At 44.8% G+C, this 18,063-nt stretch overlaps 1 protein-coding gene across 1 annotated transcript in view; it reads right to left on the bottom strand.

Moving 5' to 3' along the window:
- Positions 1–11,161: 11,161 nt before the first annotated feature.
- LOC115059790 (glutamate receptor ionotropic, NMDA 2C-like) overlaps positions 11,162–18,063 on the bottom strand; it is a 36,018-nt gene continuing 29,116 nt past the window's right edge. Inside the window, exons 13-16 of the mRNA XM_029527478.1 lie at positions 17,890–18,050; positions 16,978–17,165; positions 15,284–15,516; positions 11,162–14,142 (exon numbers count right to left, since the gene is read on the bottom strand). Coding sequence (XP_029383338.1) covers positions 12,586–14,142; positions 15,284–15,516; positions 16,978–17,165; positions 17,890–18,050 — 2,139 coding nt within the window. The 3' untranslated portion in view covers positions 11,162–12,585. The remainder of the gene's footprint in view (positions 14,143–15,283; positions 15,517–16,977; positions 17,166–17,889; positions 18,051–18,063) is intronic.

Genomic DNA, 18,063 nt, shown 5'->3' with positions numbered 1-18,063 from the left:
TGAACCGAACTTGTCAAAGCACAAGTTTCAAAGCCACACAGACTTAAAGGCCCGTTAAAAAGAAGCCCGAGGGTAATCAGCAGTCATACGCCAAAATGTGTCATCTGGCTATAGTGAAATAAAACGAATTTTAACTTGTAACAGACACGTTAAGGTTAAAAACTGAGCGCCGGCTCCATCGCGCTGGTCTAATCTGCGTCGAAGATATTTCAAAATCGAAATAAATTCAAATACCGTAAAAAGACTGCGGACCTCACAACGTCCCCACAACAGTCCACTATCGATGTGTGCGTCCCCAGTTGGTTAGATATGCAAGAACACACAAACAGACCCGCACATATACAAAACCACTTTTATATTCTGCATATTCTCAAAGCACAGACTTCCTCCCTGGAGGTTTGAGCCCAAACCCCAGTTACTAACCTTAACCTTCCGACTTAAGACAGAAGCCACCGTGCATGAAGCTAAATGCAGCTGCAGTGAAGACCAAACGGGGACACCAAGCTTTGTCTCCAATTAGACGTGTCCCCAGAAAGCACAGACAACAACAGAAATGCTCACGTATATCAACGGACACCTCCGGCAGGCAGATTTAGTTTGACTTTCATTTTCTAGCTTATTGCATGGACCTTTTTTTTTTTTTTTTTTTTTTTTTTTTTGTCCGCGAGGTTGCTTGGCACAAGAGATGGGGAAGGATGTAGAGCGTGAAGTCATTTAAGTAGGTTTGGGACTCACACCGACAGTCTACAAACTTCGAAGAGATATTCATTACCTCTCCCATCTACACGCTCTGCCCCTGTTTCAGCAGCAGGCTCGTGTTTTAGCAAATTCAATCTTTAACGTTTCTTCTTCGACGATGATTTGACTTTAAAAATCTGAATTGATGATTAACCTGTTGCAGCAGGAATGTCAAATAAAACTGACAGCGGTCAGCTTTGGGAGGTTTTCAGGGACCTTTAGAGCATTTTTTTTATTATCATTGAGGAATTATTTATTTATTCGTCACTCAATATAAATCACTGCAATAAATGCAGCTTTAGAAAAATTAAGAAAAGTTTTTCAAATACGAGTTGTTCTTAAGAAGAACCAAAACAAAAGCCTACAAAACGGGCAAAGTCAGGAATCAGGAAAAACCTATCGGATGTTGATATGTTTTAAATGTCAATACAATAATACTTCATGTTGGGACTCTCTTTCCTATCACGTCGATTTCTTGCAAAGAATTAAAGGAAGTTCATCAGGAAGCTTCCTTTTAAGGCAGACACAGACACGCCAGCAGTTGATAATGCAATTATGGAGAATTTAAGAGCATTAAATGCTGCACAGTAATTACTCCCTGACTGTGACAGTGGCAGATGAATGCATCAGGCTTTATTTGAGCACAGCAAAGCAAATGGTTCACTCATCAGAAATTAAATTAGCATGAACAAATAAGTAAACAAGAGCGGCCGGGCTCTCTGGGTGTCAATTGATAGGAGACATTTCCATCTTTGACTTCACTCAGCAGTCAATCAGCAGTTCTGTATCAATCCTATTTGAACTTTGCCCCTTTCGTTCGCTGTCTGTTTCTTCTTTCTGTCGACTAATTTCATCTCTTTGTCTCTCGTCCATCTGCCTCCATCTCCTGTTGTGGGTCTTATCAGTGTGTTGTTGTATCAGGTGAGCAGTCAGCGGACAGGTAAAAACGAATAAATGAATATGGAGTCCACCGCTCGGCTCTGCGGGGGCTGAGCCTGCTTTTTTTTTTTTTTTTTTTGCACACGGATCACTGACTGGTGGTTATTCAGGCGTGAGCAGATTAAAACGCACACAAAGAAAGTAATGAAGCGTGTCTGATTGGACAGTGCAGAGAGAGTGCCCCAGCACATCTACACACACACATACACACACAACAGTGAACAGATACACACGTTGGTGATATAAAACGGTTGGTGAGTGTGCAGCATTCGACGGGGTCATCATCTGTCAGCACTTCAGGGAGAACTGACCGAGTGTCCACATCTGTCTCAGCCTCCTCCTCTCGCCTCTCCTTTTGTCACTTTCTCTTCTTCTTTCAATTATTTCTTACTTCCCTTTCTGGTTTGATCTCTGCCTGATGGTAATCTCTCTCCCCGTGAGCTGACGGGTACGACGGGCCTCAGATCCTCCGCTTGGCGCCTGATGACTCGGGGTGAGTGATCAGAAAACGCAATGTTCTCTCCTCTCTAAGAGAATGGGCTCAGCTGGACGGAGAGCGGAAACTAAGCAGGCGGACGCGGGTGCAAAAAGAAGAGCGGAGGCCTTCATGCATGTGTGTGTTGGGGAGGGAGAGGGATTAAAGTCTAACCAGGAGAGACAAAGAGACAAAATTACTTCAGTAGCTGTCTCTCTCAGTGAGCCGGAGATAATCTCCTGTTACTGCAAGTTGTGTAGTTTTGTAGTTTTGTAGTTTTTATGATTGGTCCATTTATATCTTACTCATATACAAAAAAAAAAAAAAGCGCACCTTTTGGGATCAGTGAAAATATGAGATTCCACTTCACCCCCCCCCATTCAGTCCGATGAGTCCCCTGTGTTGGCAGAGCGGCGGCTCCAGCCAAACAGAATCGGGGTCATTCGATTCGACGTCTGCTGCTGAGCCAATCAAACGTGTGCAGCGACTCTCTGGACAGTCTGCTCTGCAAACTGAGCTGCCCGGTTCTGCAGCTGAACCTGCAGTCGTGGCGTTGGAGGACGAAATAAGTCCAATTTATGTCCTCCGATCACTCAGTCACATCAATGTACGCTTTAATACTTCAGCTTTGTCTTAAAGAAGACAGCTAACATTCACAGTCACGCCACGTCTTTGTTACAGACTCAACTCCGCCCTCCAGCTTTGCTTCTCCCTTTATCATGCAACACCACAAATATCTGGAATATCTTTTTGTGTTCAGCCCTCTTTTTATTATCTATGAGTACGTGATCTGAGGGTACAAGTGCGGACTGCGTTTTCAGATTTAACAGGATTAGTCTAAATCAAACTGACCTGCTTTAGCAGGTGGATGAGACGTTATTCAGTGACTCTGTGTCGCAGGCCGGAAACTCACTCTGATGAAACTGGTCTTGTCTCTTAAAAGTGAGGATGCTATCTTCCCAGTCACACACAGACACACACGCTGGTATTATCTGCGTTGTCAGAGGTGGTTCGTTCGTGCTGACTCAGATAAACTGATAAACTACTCCCATCTTATCATCTCTCTAAAGTGCTTCATTCACCTGCTCAACACTGATTTCTCCGGCTCGCACACACACACGCACACACACACACACACGCACACACACGCACACACACACACACACACACACACACACACACACACACACACACACACACACACACTTGTCAGACATGACCTTCCACAAGCTTATCACCTCTGAACTGATAGCTCTCTCTTTGCATTATCAGCTGACTCTCGGCAGTGTAGATAAATAAACAGAATATGTAAGATATAGATATTAATCCTGAATCCCCTTTTAGGTGTCAGTGAATGAAAAAGAGGGACAACCAATGACACCAAGAGTTTCTCTTCGTACTGTCTTCCCTCAAACGAGAGTCTTTCTTTGCTTTTCAGCTTGAGGTGCATATTGACCATCAAGGGCTTCTGGCTAATTTTACATTATTTACATTTGACATCTGAAGTGACAAGAGAGCTTTGAAACCCAGAATATTTAGGCATTTCTTTATCTTTGTGGAGACTTTTTAACACTTTCAGAGTTGATGTGACAAAGCAACACATTAGGGAAGCTGTAAGGTGACAAACTAAGAAGTTTGAAAGTACGAGAAGGCCTTCAATCTGAGCCGCCGATCTGATCCCTTCGCTGAACCATAATATGCAAAGAAAGGTTCTGGCAATCAGATAAATATAGAAGTCAATTAAACTAACCAATCTAAAGTTTAAACATTTGAAATTTGTGGTGACAAACCAGTTAAATGAATGTTTTTGTTTTTTTCCGGTTTATTATCACAGCTCAGCTTGAATTGTGAAAACTAAATCTGTCAGCGCTTGGCTTTACCCACGAAGTGAACTTCACTCACTCAGTTAGCAGAAAACCACATAAAGAGCAGTTACAAAGTGAGTGTCAACAGCTGGCCTGTAAATCATAACCTCTCCCTTCTAATGTTCCTGAAATGAGACTACTTTAAATTGTGTGTCATGATTTGACCAGCTGCTCAGGAAGCGTGTCTTCATGAATAAAATAAGAAAACAACTAATTTCAGCTTTCTGTTTTTCCACCGGAGGTCGAGCTGATTCTGAATGTGTAGACATTTTTTTAAAACCTTAAAATCTGAAAATCTCAAAGCGTTAAAAGTAAATCTGCTACTCCTTTCACTAATTCAGCCTCATCAACATCAAATTGGGGTCAAACATGATATTATAGTTAAAAAAAACCCCACATCAGTCAGATCAATCATGTCTGGAGCATTAAAGGACAAAATGTCTGCTGAATATTTGTCATAGAGAATCACACAAGTCGAGTTGACATTAGCTGGCGAAGACGAGTCGCTGTCATTTGACCTACAAAACAATCCTACAAATTTCGCCTGCCAGTTATTGCCCGATGCCAAATAAAATAATTTCTGTCCCGAATACAGAGCATCTGAGTGCTGACAGACATTGTTTGTGGTCGTGCTGAAGGTTTCCGTGTCCCTGTAGCCGCTGGGTCAGAATCATTGTTCCAAATTTCTAATAGTCGCTGCTTCCTCACTGATTTCCTCGGGGGTGCAAACTTAAATGGATTTTGCTCAACTCAGGATGCATCATACATCTTTTGTCCTCCCGCACCTTTTTTTTTTTCCTCCTTCTTTTGTTGTTCTGGCTGAAGTCCGATAGATGTTCTGGTCTGCAAACACTTCACCATGCACTTATTGCACACTTTTAATATTCAGGAGGAGTCGAAGTCCGATTGGCCACTTTCCCTCCAGCAGCCCACATCTGATCCAGAAAAGACTCGGTGGTTTTCAAAGGTCATCTCCAGATGCCATAATCATTTTGTCTGGAGTAAATATCACACAACACTTTAGTCTTTGATATCACTCTTTTTGGCTTTACAGCCCAAAAGTCAGTCTAGAAAAACATAACATTTTAGTTTAATCTGCTAACTGATGCTTAAAAGGTTTAAAAAAAAAAACCACACACACAAAAAAAAAACTGTCCCATCTCCAACAGAGAAAAAAAAAAGGGGGTCAACGTCAGGTCTCCATTAATAACATCCTAACTAATATCTTCCTCCCTTCTCTTCTCATTTGGCAGCTCTCCTCCAGGATAGCAGAGGCCTGAACCTCATTTCAGAAGAACGCGAAAAGACTCGGAAGGGTAAAGATCTGGCTGATAATAAGCCCGCTCTTGGCTACTGGGTCAGACGGGTGGGAGCGGTTAATTAGAGGTTCATGGTCTTGGCTTCTGGAGCCTGCAGCGTGTCAGTGTGTGAATGTGCTTCTTGTTGGCAGACTGGAAGATGTCTGTTCACACTCTGCGATGATGTGGCATGTGAGGGAGCGAGTGCGGCCCGGTTCTTCGGCGGCTCGTCGAGGGCTTTTCTTAATTTGCCGAAGCAAATCGTTGCCAACAACACCCCCGGAGCTGTCACCTTGGAAGGACAATACGAAAGACGACAGCGCGCGCTTCATAGTTTTGTTCGCAGGACGTCAACGGGCTGACGCCAGGCGATCACAGCTGCGGCTTTCATCTGATGCCTGACGGTTTCTTTCCACGGCAAAATCGAGTTTTTCCATGGGAGCTGATTTATTTTCCAGACGAGGTGGAGCAGAGCACAGAGGACTCTTGCTGGTCCTCTGCGTTTCTTTGTACGGCTCCATCCTCAGACTGATGATATATAGGCTGTGAACGCACAACCCAGACCTGGATGTGCCGCACCAAAATTGCTGCCCGAAAAAACTCATTGAGAAACCGGTGCGCCTCAGGATTGGAGCCTCTGCTCTAATAGAGATCGGTGACACTTCGGGAGGGATGAAAAATCAAGCTGATCAATAAGAAGCTGAGGGGGAAAACAAACAAAAAACACCACACATGGCGTCAGACGTTAAAACATGTTACCATTCACCTGAAATTACATTTTCATACTACCAAGAAATGAGCAAAGCAAAGAAACCTAATCAGCGCCTGGATTATGAGCACAAGCTCCTTTTTGAGGACGGGAGACATTTTTGCTGGATGGATGGACATCTGTGAAACAGCAGACTCAGCCCTGAATGGAAAGTTTAGGCCGAAGCGAACGAGCGTTTTGGTTAGGGGAACTTTGACACTTTGGTAAATGCACGTGAAGTCATTCATATTTTTAAAATGCAGAACAGCTGCGAGCAAAGACAGCAAGACAGCAAGGTCAGTCAGTACTTGTGTTGCCTCTCATCTCCGAAGGGCTTTACGATGATTTCACGCATCAGCGGCGATGTCACTGTTCTGAGGTCAGAGGTCGTGCATATCGAGCGACTTTCAGCAACAACAGTCAGCTGTTTTCTACCTGCTCAGCACCAAACAGCACACAGATAAAGAGCCTCATGTTTCTCTGAGTGGAGACCAAAGATGGAGATAAAAAAAGAGCTGGTAATGTTGATGTGTTTTAACACAACCAAAATAAGTTTTATAGTTCTGAATCTGCTCTGAGATATTAAAGAAAAAAAGTAATACATATTATTACTAAAACTGACTGAGAATGAAAAGGTGTCTTTACAAGATGTCATTCAAGCAAAAGCTTATATTTTGTCGTTAGTTAGTGGAACATAAATGTGATTTCAAGGAAACTCTCATCCAAAGTGCCGACTTGCTAAAAAATTGTTAAAATGCATAAAAAAAAAAGAAACGCAGAAATAAAAAGATGGTGTCTGCAGTTTGTCTGAAAGAAGGGTCACTGGTTTTTGTTAATTAAGATCCAATCTGTCTCATTAAGTAACTTCTGTTTAAATTTCCCCGTCAATGTCGCACAGACGTGATGATTTGCGGTAAAACGTTTACTGTCTCAGCTGTTTTTGGAAGTTGAGAACTAAATTTCATTTTTTCAAAAGGACAGAGAAAAAGCTCTTCGAGTAGAAGACAAGCTCTGGACTCCGTCTGCATTGTTCTTCGTGTTTGATTTCCTTCTTCCTCCAAAGCAGATTCGAATCAGGGGCTCGGTCCGGATCCGGGCTTCCTGAACGGCCGAGCTCATTCCCTTCCCAGAGATGGGAGTGATTGTGTGAAGTGAGCCTGAAGATTGCTGAAGTAATTAACGTTCCTGCTGGCTGGCAGATCCAATCGTCTCTTCAGAGGTACGCGAGGAGCTGCTGCACAGACACACAAACACGGAAGCACACAACAGATTCTCAAATTCAAAGTTTAACTGCGTGCTGCAGCACCATAAAACACGTCCTCGTGTGCGCAGACAGCTGTCACACTCCAAACGCCGTCCTGCTTTGATGATATTCGCTCATGTGAGCACGGAAGTCAAAACAACCAGCAAACTGTCATTTACGCCACCGTCCTGCATGCGTCAGTGAAATAATAACGATGCTGTTTCTGGGTTTCTTTTATTCAGGCTATCGCCGCTACATTAGAATTTGGAAATGAAAGACATGTGCAGGGATTCGTTTGAGACGCTGGTGAGGATTTCTGCCCCCCCTCCCCCTTCAATCTTTTCCTCGTTCTGCCATTCAGATTATAATCCTTCCTCTGTCAGACACAGAAATAAATCGGCCCGTCCCTCCCTCTGCTCTCCTGCTCGTTTCCCACCTGTTCTCATATCAGCTGTGCTCATATGACTCCTTTCTGCTTTCCTCCTTCACTGTCTTGTTTGTCTGCTCCATCCTCCCCTTTACAAACGCTCTCCACCTTTGTCCCAAAATATTGCTCCGCTTTCTGAGGTTGTCCCACTTTTTTTGTTTATTCGTTAGATGTCTCCCTACCCTCCCCGTCACCTATTGAGGAGGGCGGTCTCTTGTCTCAAGGTGACTCGTAGCATCTGGAGCTGTGGCTGCGATACGTGAAGCAATTTATTCGCAGGCATGAGGTGTGAGGAGACCCGACTCTGGCCCACTGGTGTCTCCAGACATCGTGGCCAACGACCCCGTCAAGGTTGCTGCGTGTTGTTCTGTATACACACAAACAGCATCTGTGTGCTTGAAAAAAACAACAACAACAACAACTTGGAGTTTGCAGCTCTTGACGTTATTTAGAATTTAAACAGAAGCAGAGGGATAAAAGAGTTGAATGTCCATGGTGGAAAATTATGATGTGATGTGTGCCTGAGCAAATAAAGGAATAATGTTGGGGCTTTGAGGGAGGTCCTTATAGACTCCTGTGTCCTGACAGGAATATTAAATCCCCGTGCTGCTGAAGACACATAATTGTTCCTCATCTCTTCCCTCCTCCCTCAGGTTAATCTGAGTTAGAGAACGATGATGTGTACGTGTTTTTATGTGTGTATGAGTGCGAGTTCTGCTGGCAAAGTGTCTCTGTGTGCGTCTGCAGCCAGTCACAGGTGCTCCATTGATGTTTTTGTATGCACAACGCACATCTTTCATCATTTGGCTGGACAGGCCCCTTCATCAATCCTGATGCAACCTCTATACACACACATGTAGACACACACACACACACACACTGTGATCCGTCTGGGCATCCATGCAGTTGGTGACTGCAGTTAATTCCCATCATTGTGTTTGTCATTACAACACTGAATAAGAAATGTGAAACTATATACCCAATGGAATCCAAACTACCAGCTGCGTGTTTGGGATTTATCTTTAAGTCAAAAAGAAGGCTGGAAAAAACAAAGACACAGAGGGCTCAGACTTCCATATGTTTGATCATTAATGGAAAACACAACCAGGAGTCAAGACCGTCGCATCCTGGCTCAGAGAACGACAAGAAGAGGTATAGTTACACCAAGGACTATAATAAATGCCCTGCTTGGAGTGTGGAGGTAACAGTGAACAGATGGCAGCATCCGTCCGTCCATCCATCCAAAGGATGGGCCAGTCTTTATAGCTCAGAAGGTCCAGGTGAACCGCATCAGCTGACGACCGTCACACATCAACCAGCTGCACACAAAACAGCAAGAAAAGATAAAATAAAGGTGTTTTTGGGCAGATGTAAATAGTTAAATGTGATACTTGGACACGGATCCCCAGCTGGCCCTGAGGTGGAGAGGCTGTTTAGTCTGATGGCTGCTGAAATGAATGACTTCCTCATCCCTCCTGCATCCACATGGAGAAAGAAGCTCTTCTGGACGATTAGTGTGTAATGGAGGGGTGAAATGAATAGTCCATGAATGCCACTCTGAATAGCATCCTCTTCCATCAGCCACCTGGATTATGCATTTACCAGCATGAAAATGAAAAAAACTATACCCAACATCCCAAAGGCTCAGCCTCCTCTGTCTCATTCAGCCCATTGCGGTTCCTCACCCGGTTTTAGAGGATCCCTCCTTATAGAAGTTGTTGCAAGTAAAAAGTTCAATAAATTCCTTCAGTCTGCAGAGTGCAAAGACAAGCCTCGATGCTCAATGGTTAATTAGTTGGCTAATTAAAGTGCTCGAAAGAGCCAACTCCTCCAAAATTCAACAGGTGGTTAAAGACAGTGTCTTTTCAAACAGAAGCTATCACCCTCCACAGACTGTGAGCGTATACGAGGAAATTAGGTGCTTTAAGCGTCTTTTTTAGAAAAGATTTGATGAATTTTAAGGTGCTATTTATTCACTTTGCAATCGCTACACAGCAGTTGTTTATGTACCAGGCTTTCCGAGAGCTTCAGCGATCGGTGTGTTTAAGAAACAAGCAATTTTTAATATCTTTGGAGCTTCTTTATCAGTAGAAGAAATAAGTTTGATGCTGCACGTGTGATGTTTGGGTTTTTTTTTTTTTCTCATTAACACTTGTTAGTGCCAATGTTGGCTATGAAGTAAGTGCAAAACTTTTGCGTAGCTCCTTTAATATAATTTTCATTTGCTCTTTTCACCTTTTGAGTTTTTCATTTTTAGTCGCGCGTCTCTAAAAATAAGAAGGTTTTCATTTGAGCTCTCTTCAGTGGATTTGCTCCAGAACCTGAAAACGTCAATAACGATGACCCATTTAACTTGATGAAAAATTGCTTTGTAACACAGATGGCCCTGTGTTACTACTGTATACTTTCCTTCCTTCCATCCAATACAATCACATATTTGTACAAATATAAATCCCCCTTCCCTCTGTAAATCCAGGCTTTGTGTTTGGGCCAACAAGCACGTCTCAATTGCATAATCATCATGTCATGCTGAGCCCCTTTCTGCTCTTTGGGGATGAAAAGAAGTCCAATTACCTTGAACTCTAAAAATATGGGATCAGTGGCAGAGCAGGGGATTAAATCAATATTATGGAGCAATTTAAGGCAATGCCCCAGTAACAAAGCCAAGAGTAATGGAAAAATCAAAGCCCTCGATGTTCGGACTCCGCAACATTACTCATCTGGCCTGCTGAATGGAGTCTTATCTCGTCATGACAACAGCACAGAGAAGGCAAGAGAGTAATTGCCGTGGCAACAGGTCACCTTGGGCCGGAGTAGCTTATCTTCACCCGAACTTGCTTCAGGTGAGCGTTGAATTGAAAATCTTAAGCGGCGTCGCACCAGAAACCTTATCAGAAGTTCAAAAGTTTGACGGCGGATCCGAAGTAACAGAAGAGCATCGCTGCCATTCGGCGCGTCTCTCTTCTGCAGCGTATTTGTGTCAGTCACCAGCTGACATGTGACACAAGCACCAGAACGATATTCCTCCAGGATGCTGCAGCAGATGAATGACCTCCATATGACAAGATCTGAGCTTTGATCAACGACCGGATCGTCTTCCTCCTCCTCTCTCTGTGCTTCCACCTTCAAAGTTCAACATTTTGGGAAATGTGCTTATTTGTCAAGAGAAACATTGCCAATTTAATGATGACAATCAAAGACACTTTCAAGGGTGCCAGTTTTCCTTTTTCAGGCTAAGCTAAGCTAACGGCAGACTGTGCACCAATATAATCAACTAACTCTTACAAGGCAGTGACTAACAATAAGCAATCATTTCTCCACTTCTTGTTCCACGTAGAAAGCATGCATGCACCCTGAGACTCCCCAAAGAAGACACACACATGTTCATCCAAAAAGGCTCTTTAATTGGTCTAAGTGATTAATTGCAGGGTGAGGGAGCTGGGTAATATAGATACTAGAATAGCTTTCAATTACCTCATTTAAATTTGATCATTAAACAGTTAGAGGGAAAGGGAAATAAAAGAAGGGGTGATGAGGGAATATAAAAGAGTGGAAAAGAGAGTGTGATGAAAATCTTAATATAGGCCAACTGATGGATTTAATACAGTAATAATAACAAATAGTCCATTAAATCAGCCACAGCTTTACAAAAAGAAAAAATTATCAAATAAATAAATGAACCAGAATGTGCCGGAAGTGTACTTAGAAAATTTTAAGGGTGATTATAAATTTCTATCATATGTAGAATACATGAATATGACACTAACCAGCCTCAAATAACACATTTTGTCTATATCGATATATAACTTGGAGTACAGAATTTATTTATTGTGAGGCCCTGTGTGATGTTGTGCTGTACTGTAGCCTCGAGCTGAGACCCAGTGAGGTCAACAAGAGTCCAAGGTTTAAGACACCTAGTGCTGGTCAATGCTGTCCCAATACTTTCATCATGTTGTGTTCATATGGACGGCTTTTGCAAAAGTCTCTGCTCTTCCTCTAAGCTCATTGCTAAATGAAGACAAAGAGTTTAGCTCCAAAACATTAAAAACACTTCATGAAGTTACCTGAAATTCATTAACAGATGTCTCAAAATGATTGTGTCTAGAAAACTGCTGCTCGTCTCAGTCCGGAGTGAAAACGTGTCTAAGATTTCATGTTTCATTTTGGAATTAAACTCTTCACACATACAGCGGGGTCCTGAAGTTTGAGGGCAAAGCGGTCTCAGACTTTCTGAACCTCGCTGCACGTGACAGCTTCCTCTTCGCAAAGCTTGCTACAGTAGCTGCTTGTTTTTTGGTGGCTGTATTCAAACAGACAATCCGTTGTTGTTCCTCTGCTGTTCCCCCCAGCTGTAAACAGTTCATCTACCCGACAACACCCAAAACTGAATCCCAACCAATCCACGATAAAATATACACGACACGCACACACACGCACACACACACACACACACACACACACACACACACAGCATGAAAACTCTGGTTATAGTTTAACCATGCGCCAACACCGTGGGACTGTTGTAAATCTTAGTGCACATTAAAGCACAGAAAAACACACAAGCGTTGTCGTAGGAAAGCAGCGAGTGAAACCTGCCAACTCCAGCTTTCTGCAGCTTTCTTCAGGACAAATCGCTAACAGTGCAGTTTCCTTATCTTACCGTAGCATACGTCATGTGAGTACTAAAAGTCTGCAGACCCAAACTTCTGCTTTCCACCACAAGAAGTCACACAGAAAATGAACACTTACTTCCAAGTCACAACTCCATTTCAGAATTCTCACCAATACACCCTCTCTACAGTGGTCATGCTTTCAGGTTGTGTCCATCACGGGAGGTCCTCTTGATTTCCCATCAGACCTCGGACTCCAGACTGGACACCCGTCGCCAGGGACGAAGCACACAGGGGCCCCCGGAAGGCTGGCCCACTGCTCCCTGACATGTCTGGGCCTCTGATCCAGTCTGGGATCCCTGATAGACCCCGTAAGCCCCGTACACACTGTCCTGGAACAGCAGCGCCCGCTGGCCCCCGCATCGCCCGCCACCACAGGCCAGCAGCTGGCACACTGGACTGGGGCTCGGGTGGCCGCTGGAGGTCTGGCTGTGGTGCTGCAGGTCCAGCGGGCCGTGGTAGAGGGGCAGTCCTGGGTATGAGTTCAGGTAGTGGGCGTACTGTCTGCTGAGCAAGCTGGTGGCTCTCCGCACCATCCCCCGCCCGATCCCAGTCCCGTGTCGCACTGCTTCTCCATATGTTGGGAGGTGGGTGGAGTGGGAGTAGCGTAGCCTCTGGCCCTTGCGCCCATTGGGCCTCCTCTGGTCCTCCCTTATGTGGAGGTAGGCCTGGTTCCGTGGGAGGCACAGGTTGTTTCGGAGGTGAGCGGGGTTGTAGGCCTTGGCGGGTGTGGTTGGTGTAAGAATGCACGGGAACAGATCTGGTAAGGTGGAAGGCGACTGGCTGGACAAGGAGGACTGGGATTCATCAAGCTGGCGGTTCTGCTCGATGCCCCATGTCGCTTTAAGGAAAGAAGGGCGGCGGTGCCTGCGTCTCCCTCTCACCAGGTCTTCTGGCGGCCAGGAGCTGTAGTTCTCCACCCGAGGACCCATGCTCTCCTCTGAGTACATGCTGTCAACGCTGGGCGTGGAGATGTGGTTTTCTTGGAGGTGGTTGGCTTTCAGCTCGCTCAGACGGATGGGACTTTTGTCGCTCTTGTCGTGATCCCTGTGTTTCCTCCTCTCCACATCCCCCTCCTCGCACTGGAAACTCTTGGACCTCCGTTTTCGACGGGAGAAGCCATCTTGGACGTAATGGTTCTGAGGCGAGGAGACGGGATGGGAGGTGTAGATGTCAGGCAGCTGGAGATCAGCGTAAGGGATGAAGGGCGAGTGAGGATGAGTGTCGACGTAGAGTCTGCCCGTGGTCTGGTAGTGGTGCGGGTGCTGATGCGGGAGCGGCTCGCCCACGGCCAGGTGAGGGCTGCTGAGGCTGGACACAGGAAGGGGACGGTCATACAGACACGAGACAGAGCGAGTTGGGAGCGTGTAGCGGAGCGGCGTGGGCCTGGTCACGCCCCTCTGATGCTTCAGAGAAGTGACAGCAGACAGAGGCGGGGTCAGGGAGCGCTGAGGGAGGGAGGCGTGATTCTCTGCGATGTAAGCGAATCCTCCAGGAGCTGCCTCCATGGTGACCTGCGGGACACGCACAGGCAAGCTGCCGCCGTGACGGCTCAGGTGCTCTATGGTTTTGGTGGCGTTGTCCAGGGAGCTCTCGACATTGGCGGTGGAAACCAGGTCCTTGGCAGTGCGAAGCATCTTCAGCATGTTAGCTTGAGCATAATTGGAGGTCAGGTCAGGTTTGGCCAAACCAGATGAACGACCAGGATCCTCCACTCCATTGAAACAGCTGTAAATAGCCTGGAAGGTGGAGGAGATAAGAAAAGACAAAGATAAGGACAAGGAGAGGTTAAGAGGTGTGGGAGACACAAAGGGGACAGAGACGTATGAATCAACTAATTATTTGTAATTAAATCAATAGTTAGCCACAAACTGTTTAACCTTGAATCAACCTTGCCGCCCCCAGGAAATGAGATGGGCTTCTCAAAGTGACGGCCCACCTCCTTACTAACAAAAGGACCCACTGCCAGTTAAATTATATTTAAAAATAAAAGATTTTATTAATATCTCATTTTGGCACTGAGGCAAGTCTTAGTCACAAATTCATTATGCATTCTCCCGGGACTCAAAGAAAAACAGTTTAAGATGAGTGGATTGCCCCAACAAATGCACACAGACACACACATGCCTGAAGTCCGCCAGCAGAACGAAGCAGCTCTAACTGCACAGACAAACAGAGCCAAATCTCCAGACTTTTTCCCGCTTACATTTGACAGAGAGATCCTGAAAGAGCCAAATTTAATTCGGCCCTCGGGGACGCTCCATACGGATTAATGATCAGATTGCCGTTTAGCCGTTAAATCTGATAAAACCCAAATTCAGGCACAATTGTGTAATTACACATTAGAGGAGCATGGAGGCTGGTGTCCAGACAATTCCCTCTAACTTCCACCACGGCCTTTTTTTACCGACTATCCTGCACAACTGTATCAACAAACCAGGTGCCAATGTTGGCTAACTGCTAAAAGTTTTAGCAATCGCATTTAAATGCTGAGTAAACTAAAAACAAGGACACTTTTTCGTCTTTGTCTCCTCCCATCTAATAAGAACCAAGTGCTAATTTATAATAAAAGGACTGCATGTAATTACATGCAGATCCACATCCCCTGGCACTAAATTATCTCCACATAAAACAGCATATCAGATGGCAATCAGAAGGCAAAAAAAAAACAAAAAAAAAAACAACCAGGCAAATGGAAACAAACCAATCAGCCTGTTTTCATTCATCCAAGTTGTCACTCAACTCATCCAATTACAGCCAGTCAATAAGTCACGTCGCCAAATCGATTGCGCCAATGAAGTGTTTTCACACCAGCTCCTTAACCAAAGAAAAAAAAAAAAAAAGGACCCATCAGTCAGTGGAATTATTTGAAATTCTCACCCGGCTGATGGCCAACAGGAAGTCCAGTTTGTGAGATTTGTTCAGGGAGTGTCGAAGCTTCCAGTAGAGCAGATGTTCCCAGGCGAACACCAGCAGACTGAGGCCCATGGCCACCAGCAGCATGTAGAAGACGCCCGCCATATTGTCGATGTCCAGCTTGCTGCTCATCACTTCGTTCTTCTCGTTCTGGCAGATGCCCGACAACCACACGGTCTCCAGGCGCTGCGTGTCTCCTGCAAGGTTTACGGGGAGAAGAGTTGGTGTATGAGACAGAAAGTATGACGGCTTACAATATCCTGAAGAAAAACACTTACAGTTGTCTTAGATGTGTTGCATCATAAAAAACAACACACTTTCATAGTTTTTTTCCTCCGCACAACACATTTGAACTCAAACTGTGGCTATCAGATTAAAGCGTGGACAATTAACCAATGTGTCGCTGATACTTCCTTTATGTTTGCTGTCTGAGACGTCGCCCATGCCAAAGTGTTTTTGTGTTGATTCACATCACATTGTGACATTTTCACAGTCGTTGTTTCTCTGGAGCTTTCAAGCCTGGAAAAAGGGGGCCTTTTGGAAACGTAGCTGACCTCATTTTAGTTTGAAAGCTCCAGGACTGCTTTGCAGTGTGGAACGGGCAAAAACTGAGAGTTTTGGCAACAGTGACACTGACACATCCAGTGGCTCCCTGATTGGGTCAAACCAACCTTGACCACCATTCTGAGAGCAACATGCGTATTGGATTTAAACGCGTTACGACCTCATTGTCTTTGCCAGCAGCTGTTTTGGGGTGAAATTCTGCATTTCAATACCAAAACTGTCTCTGTTTCCATCATTCGTGGCATTTTCTGCAACTAGAGAGCTGAGTGCAGCTGAGAGTAGACTATTTGTGCGCAAAGCAGGTCAATGCATAGACACTAGGGACAAAATGACCGACGCTCAGTCATCGTTGAAGTGATCCAGCAAGCCGTTTATATTTATATGTGCGCAAATGCCCAAATGTCTATAAACTTTTCTAATCTGTTTCAAATCCTACGAACCAAACAGGAACCCTCCTCTCACATACAACAATTTTGCGTTTGTCGTTCTTCTCTCACCGTGCTGATGAGGCACATTTTCAATCAGAAGAATTTACAGTGCCTGAATATTCGCTATCATCACCACATAAACTCGTCCTCCAGGCCTCCAAAACAGGTGGCCGCCTCTATAGCTCCGCTCTCCCCGGTGGCCTCAGAGGAGCGTGGCCCATTTTATCATTCAGTTACCGTATGTCTGCAATAAACTCGTTATTTATTATATCATCGTGGAAAAGCTCAGAGTAAGTGCGGGGTGGTCTTAAGCTCTCAGAGGAGGGAGGATATTAACTCCACACTGGTGGCCGTCATGGTGAGTGTGTTTGTGGTTATGTGTAGGTAGGATGGCTGTGTGTGTGTGTGTGCGTGAGTGTGTCATGGAGATAATCACATCCCTAACGCTCCCTGCTGTTCTGCAGGATATTAACTCTTCCCTGTAAGCCCACTTCCCCGCTGATACAGCACACACTGAACTGGATTGATGCCAGTTCCACGGTGCACTTGCAGCACGGCAGTGAGACAGAAACGAATCCCAGCAGATAAAAGGGAGCAGAGAGAGCAGCGCGCATGTGCGGACATCGGCTGTGTACGATGTCGTGTAAAGTTTGGAAGGCCGCCCACCGTCTCCGAGGAACTGCAGCAGCGCCAGGTCAATAAGCCTTTTCCAGCGGGAGTCCTTCTGCAGGGCGATGCCGTATCCTGTCGTAGCGAACACTTTCCCACTGCCAATGGTCACCAGCTTGCAGCCTTCATCTTTCCCAGCCATGTAGTTCAAAACAGCAGCGTCGTAGATGAACGCGTCCAGTTTCCTGCAAGCGAATAAGCCACATAACTTTTTTTCATGTACAGAATAACGGAATTGTACATTTTATGTTCAAAAAACAAAAAACTTTACATTTCCACTCATAATAAAAACATAACATTGGCTTTTACATGTTTTCTAACTTCCAGGCTGCTATTCGGTTCAATTAATTTCAAAGACGCTCTACTTGCAGGGATTTGACATTTAATTCAGATTGGTAATCCATCATCAGAGGCTCCCGTTAATGAAAAAAGTCCAACATGGTCACCTTAGCTTAAATTCGTTAGCATGTTAACTGAAGGGACACGACGTAAGAGGATTCAGTGATTGGACAAAGCCAAACTGAGTTATTGAGTTATTTCACTGTGATCCTCTGAAGACCATGATTTTCTAAACCAAAACTTTAATCCTCCGTTACCAAAGTCAGTGTTCCAGTGTCGGTATTCCAATCTAAAAATGATCACGTTCATGGATCGACCACTAGGTTCCAGTTTCAGGTCTTTTTTTTACTCCACACAAACTAAAATCAGCCTAACAAAAAAAAAAATTAAGGTGTCGTGTTCAAAATGCACGAAAGCACTGGTGTCGTTTTTCAAAAGTCTGAACTTGTTCTTCGCGAAGAATAAACGTTTTCTACACAAATTAAGATGCACCACACTTTTCTTTTCATCTAAATATACACCCATCACATCGCGCTCATTCCCGACAAAATAAAGATGTTATATGCGTACCCGGTTTTGAGGCTTTCTAGAGCTTCTTCCACCCCCTTCTGGTTGTATTTCATCATGTGCGTATGCATGTCGGGGTAGTTGCTGCGGATGTTCCTCTCTGTGCTCCCGTTTGGGACCGTCCCGAAGCGAAAAGGAGGGTAATGCTCCTGTGGTTTCTGGAACTGTGGGGAGATA

The sequence above is a fragment of the Echeneis naucrates genome, chromosome 19, assembly GCF_900963305.1.
Source record: "Echeneis naucrates chromosome 19, fEcheNa1.1, whole genome shotgun sequence".
In the NCBI taxonomy this organism is placed as follows: Eukaryota; Metazoa; Chordata; class Actinopteri; order Carangiformes; family Echeneidae; genus Echeneis; species Echeneis naucrates.
This window is presented reverse-complemented; position numbering and strand designations above follow the sequence as displayed.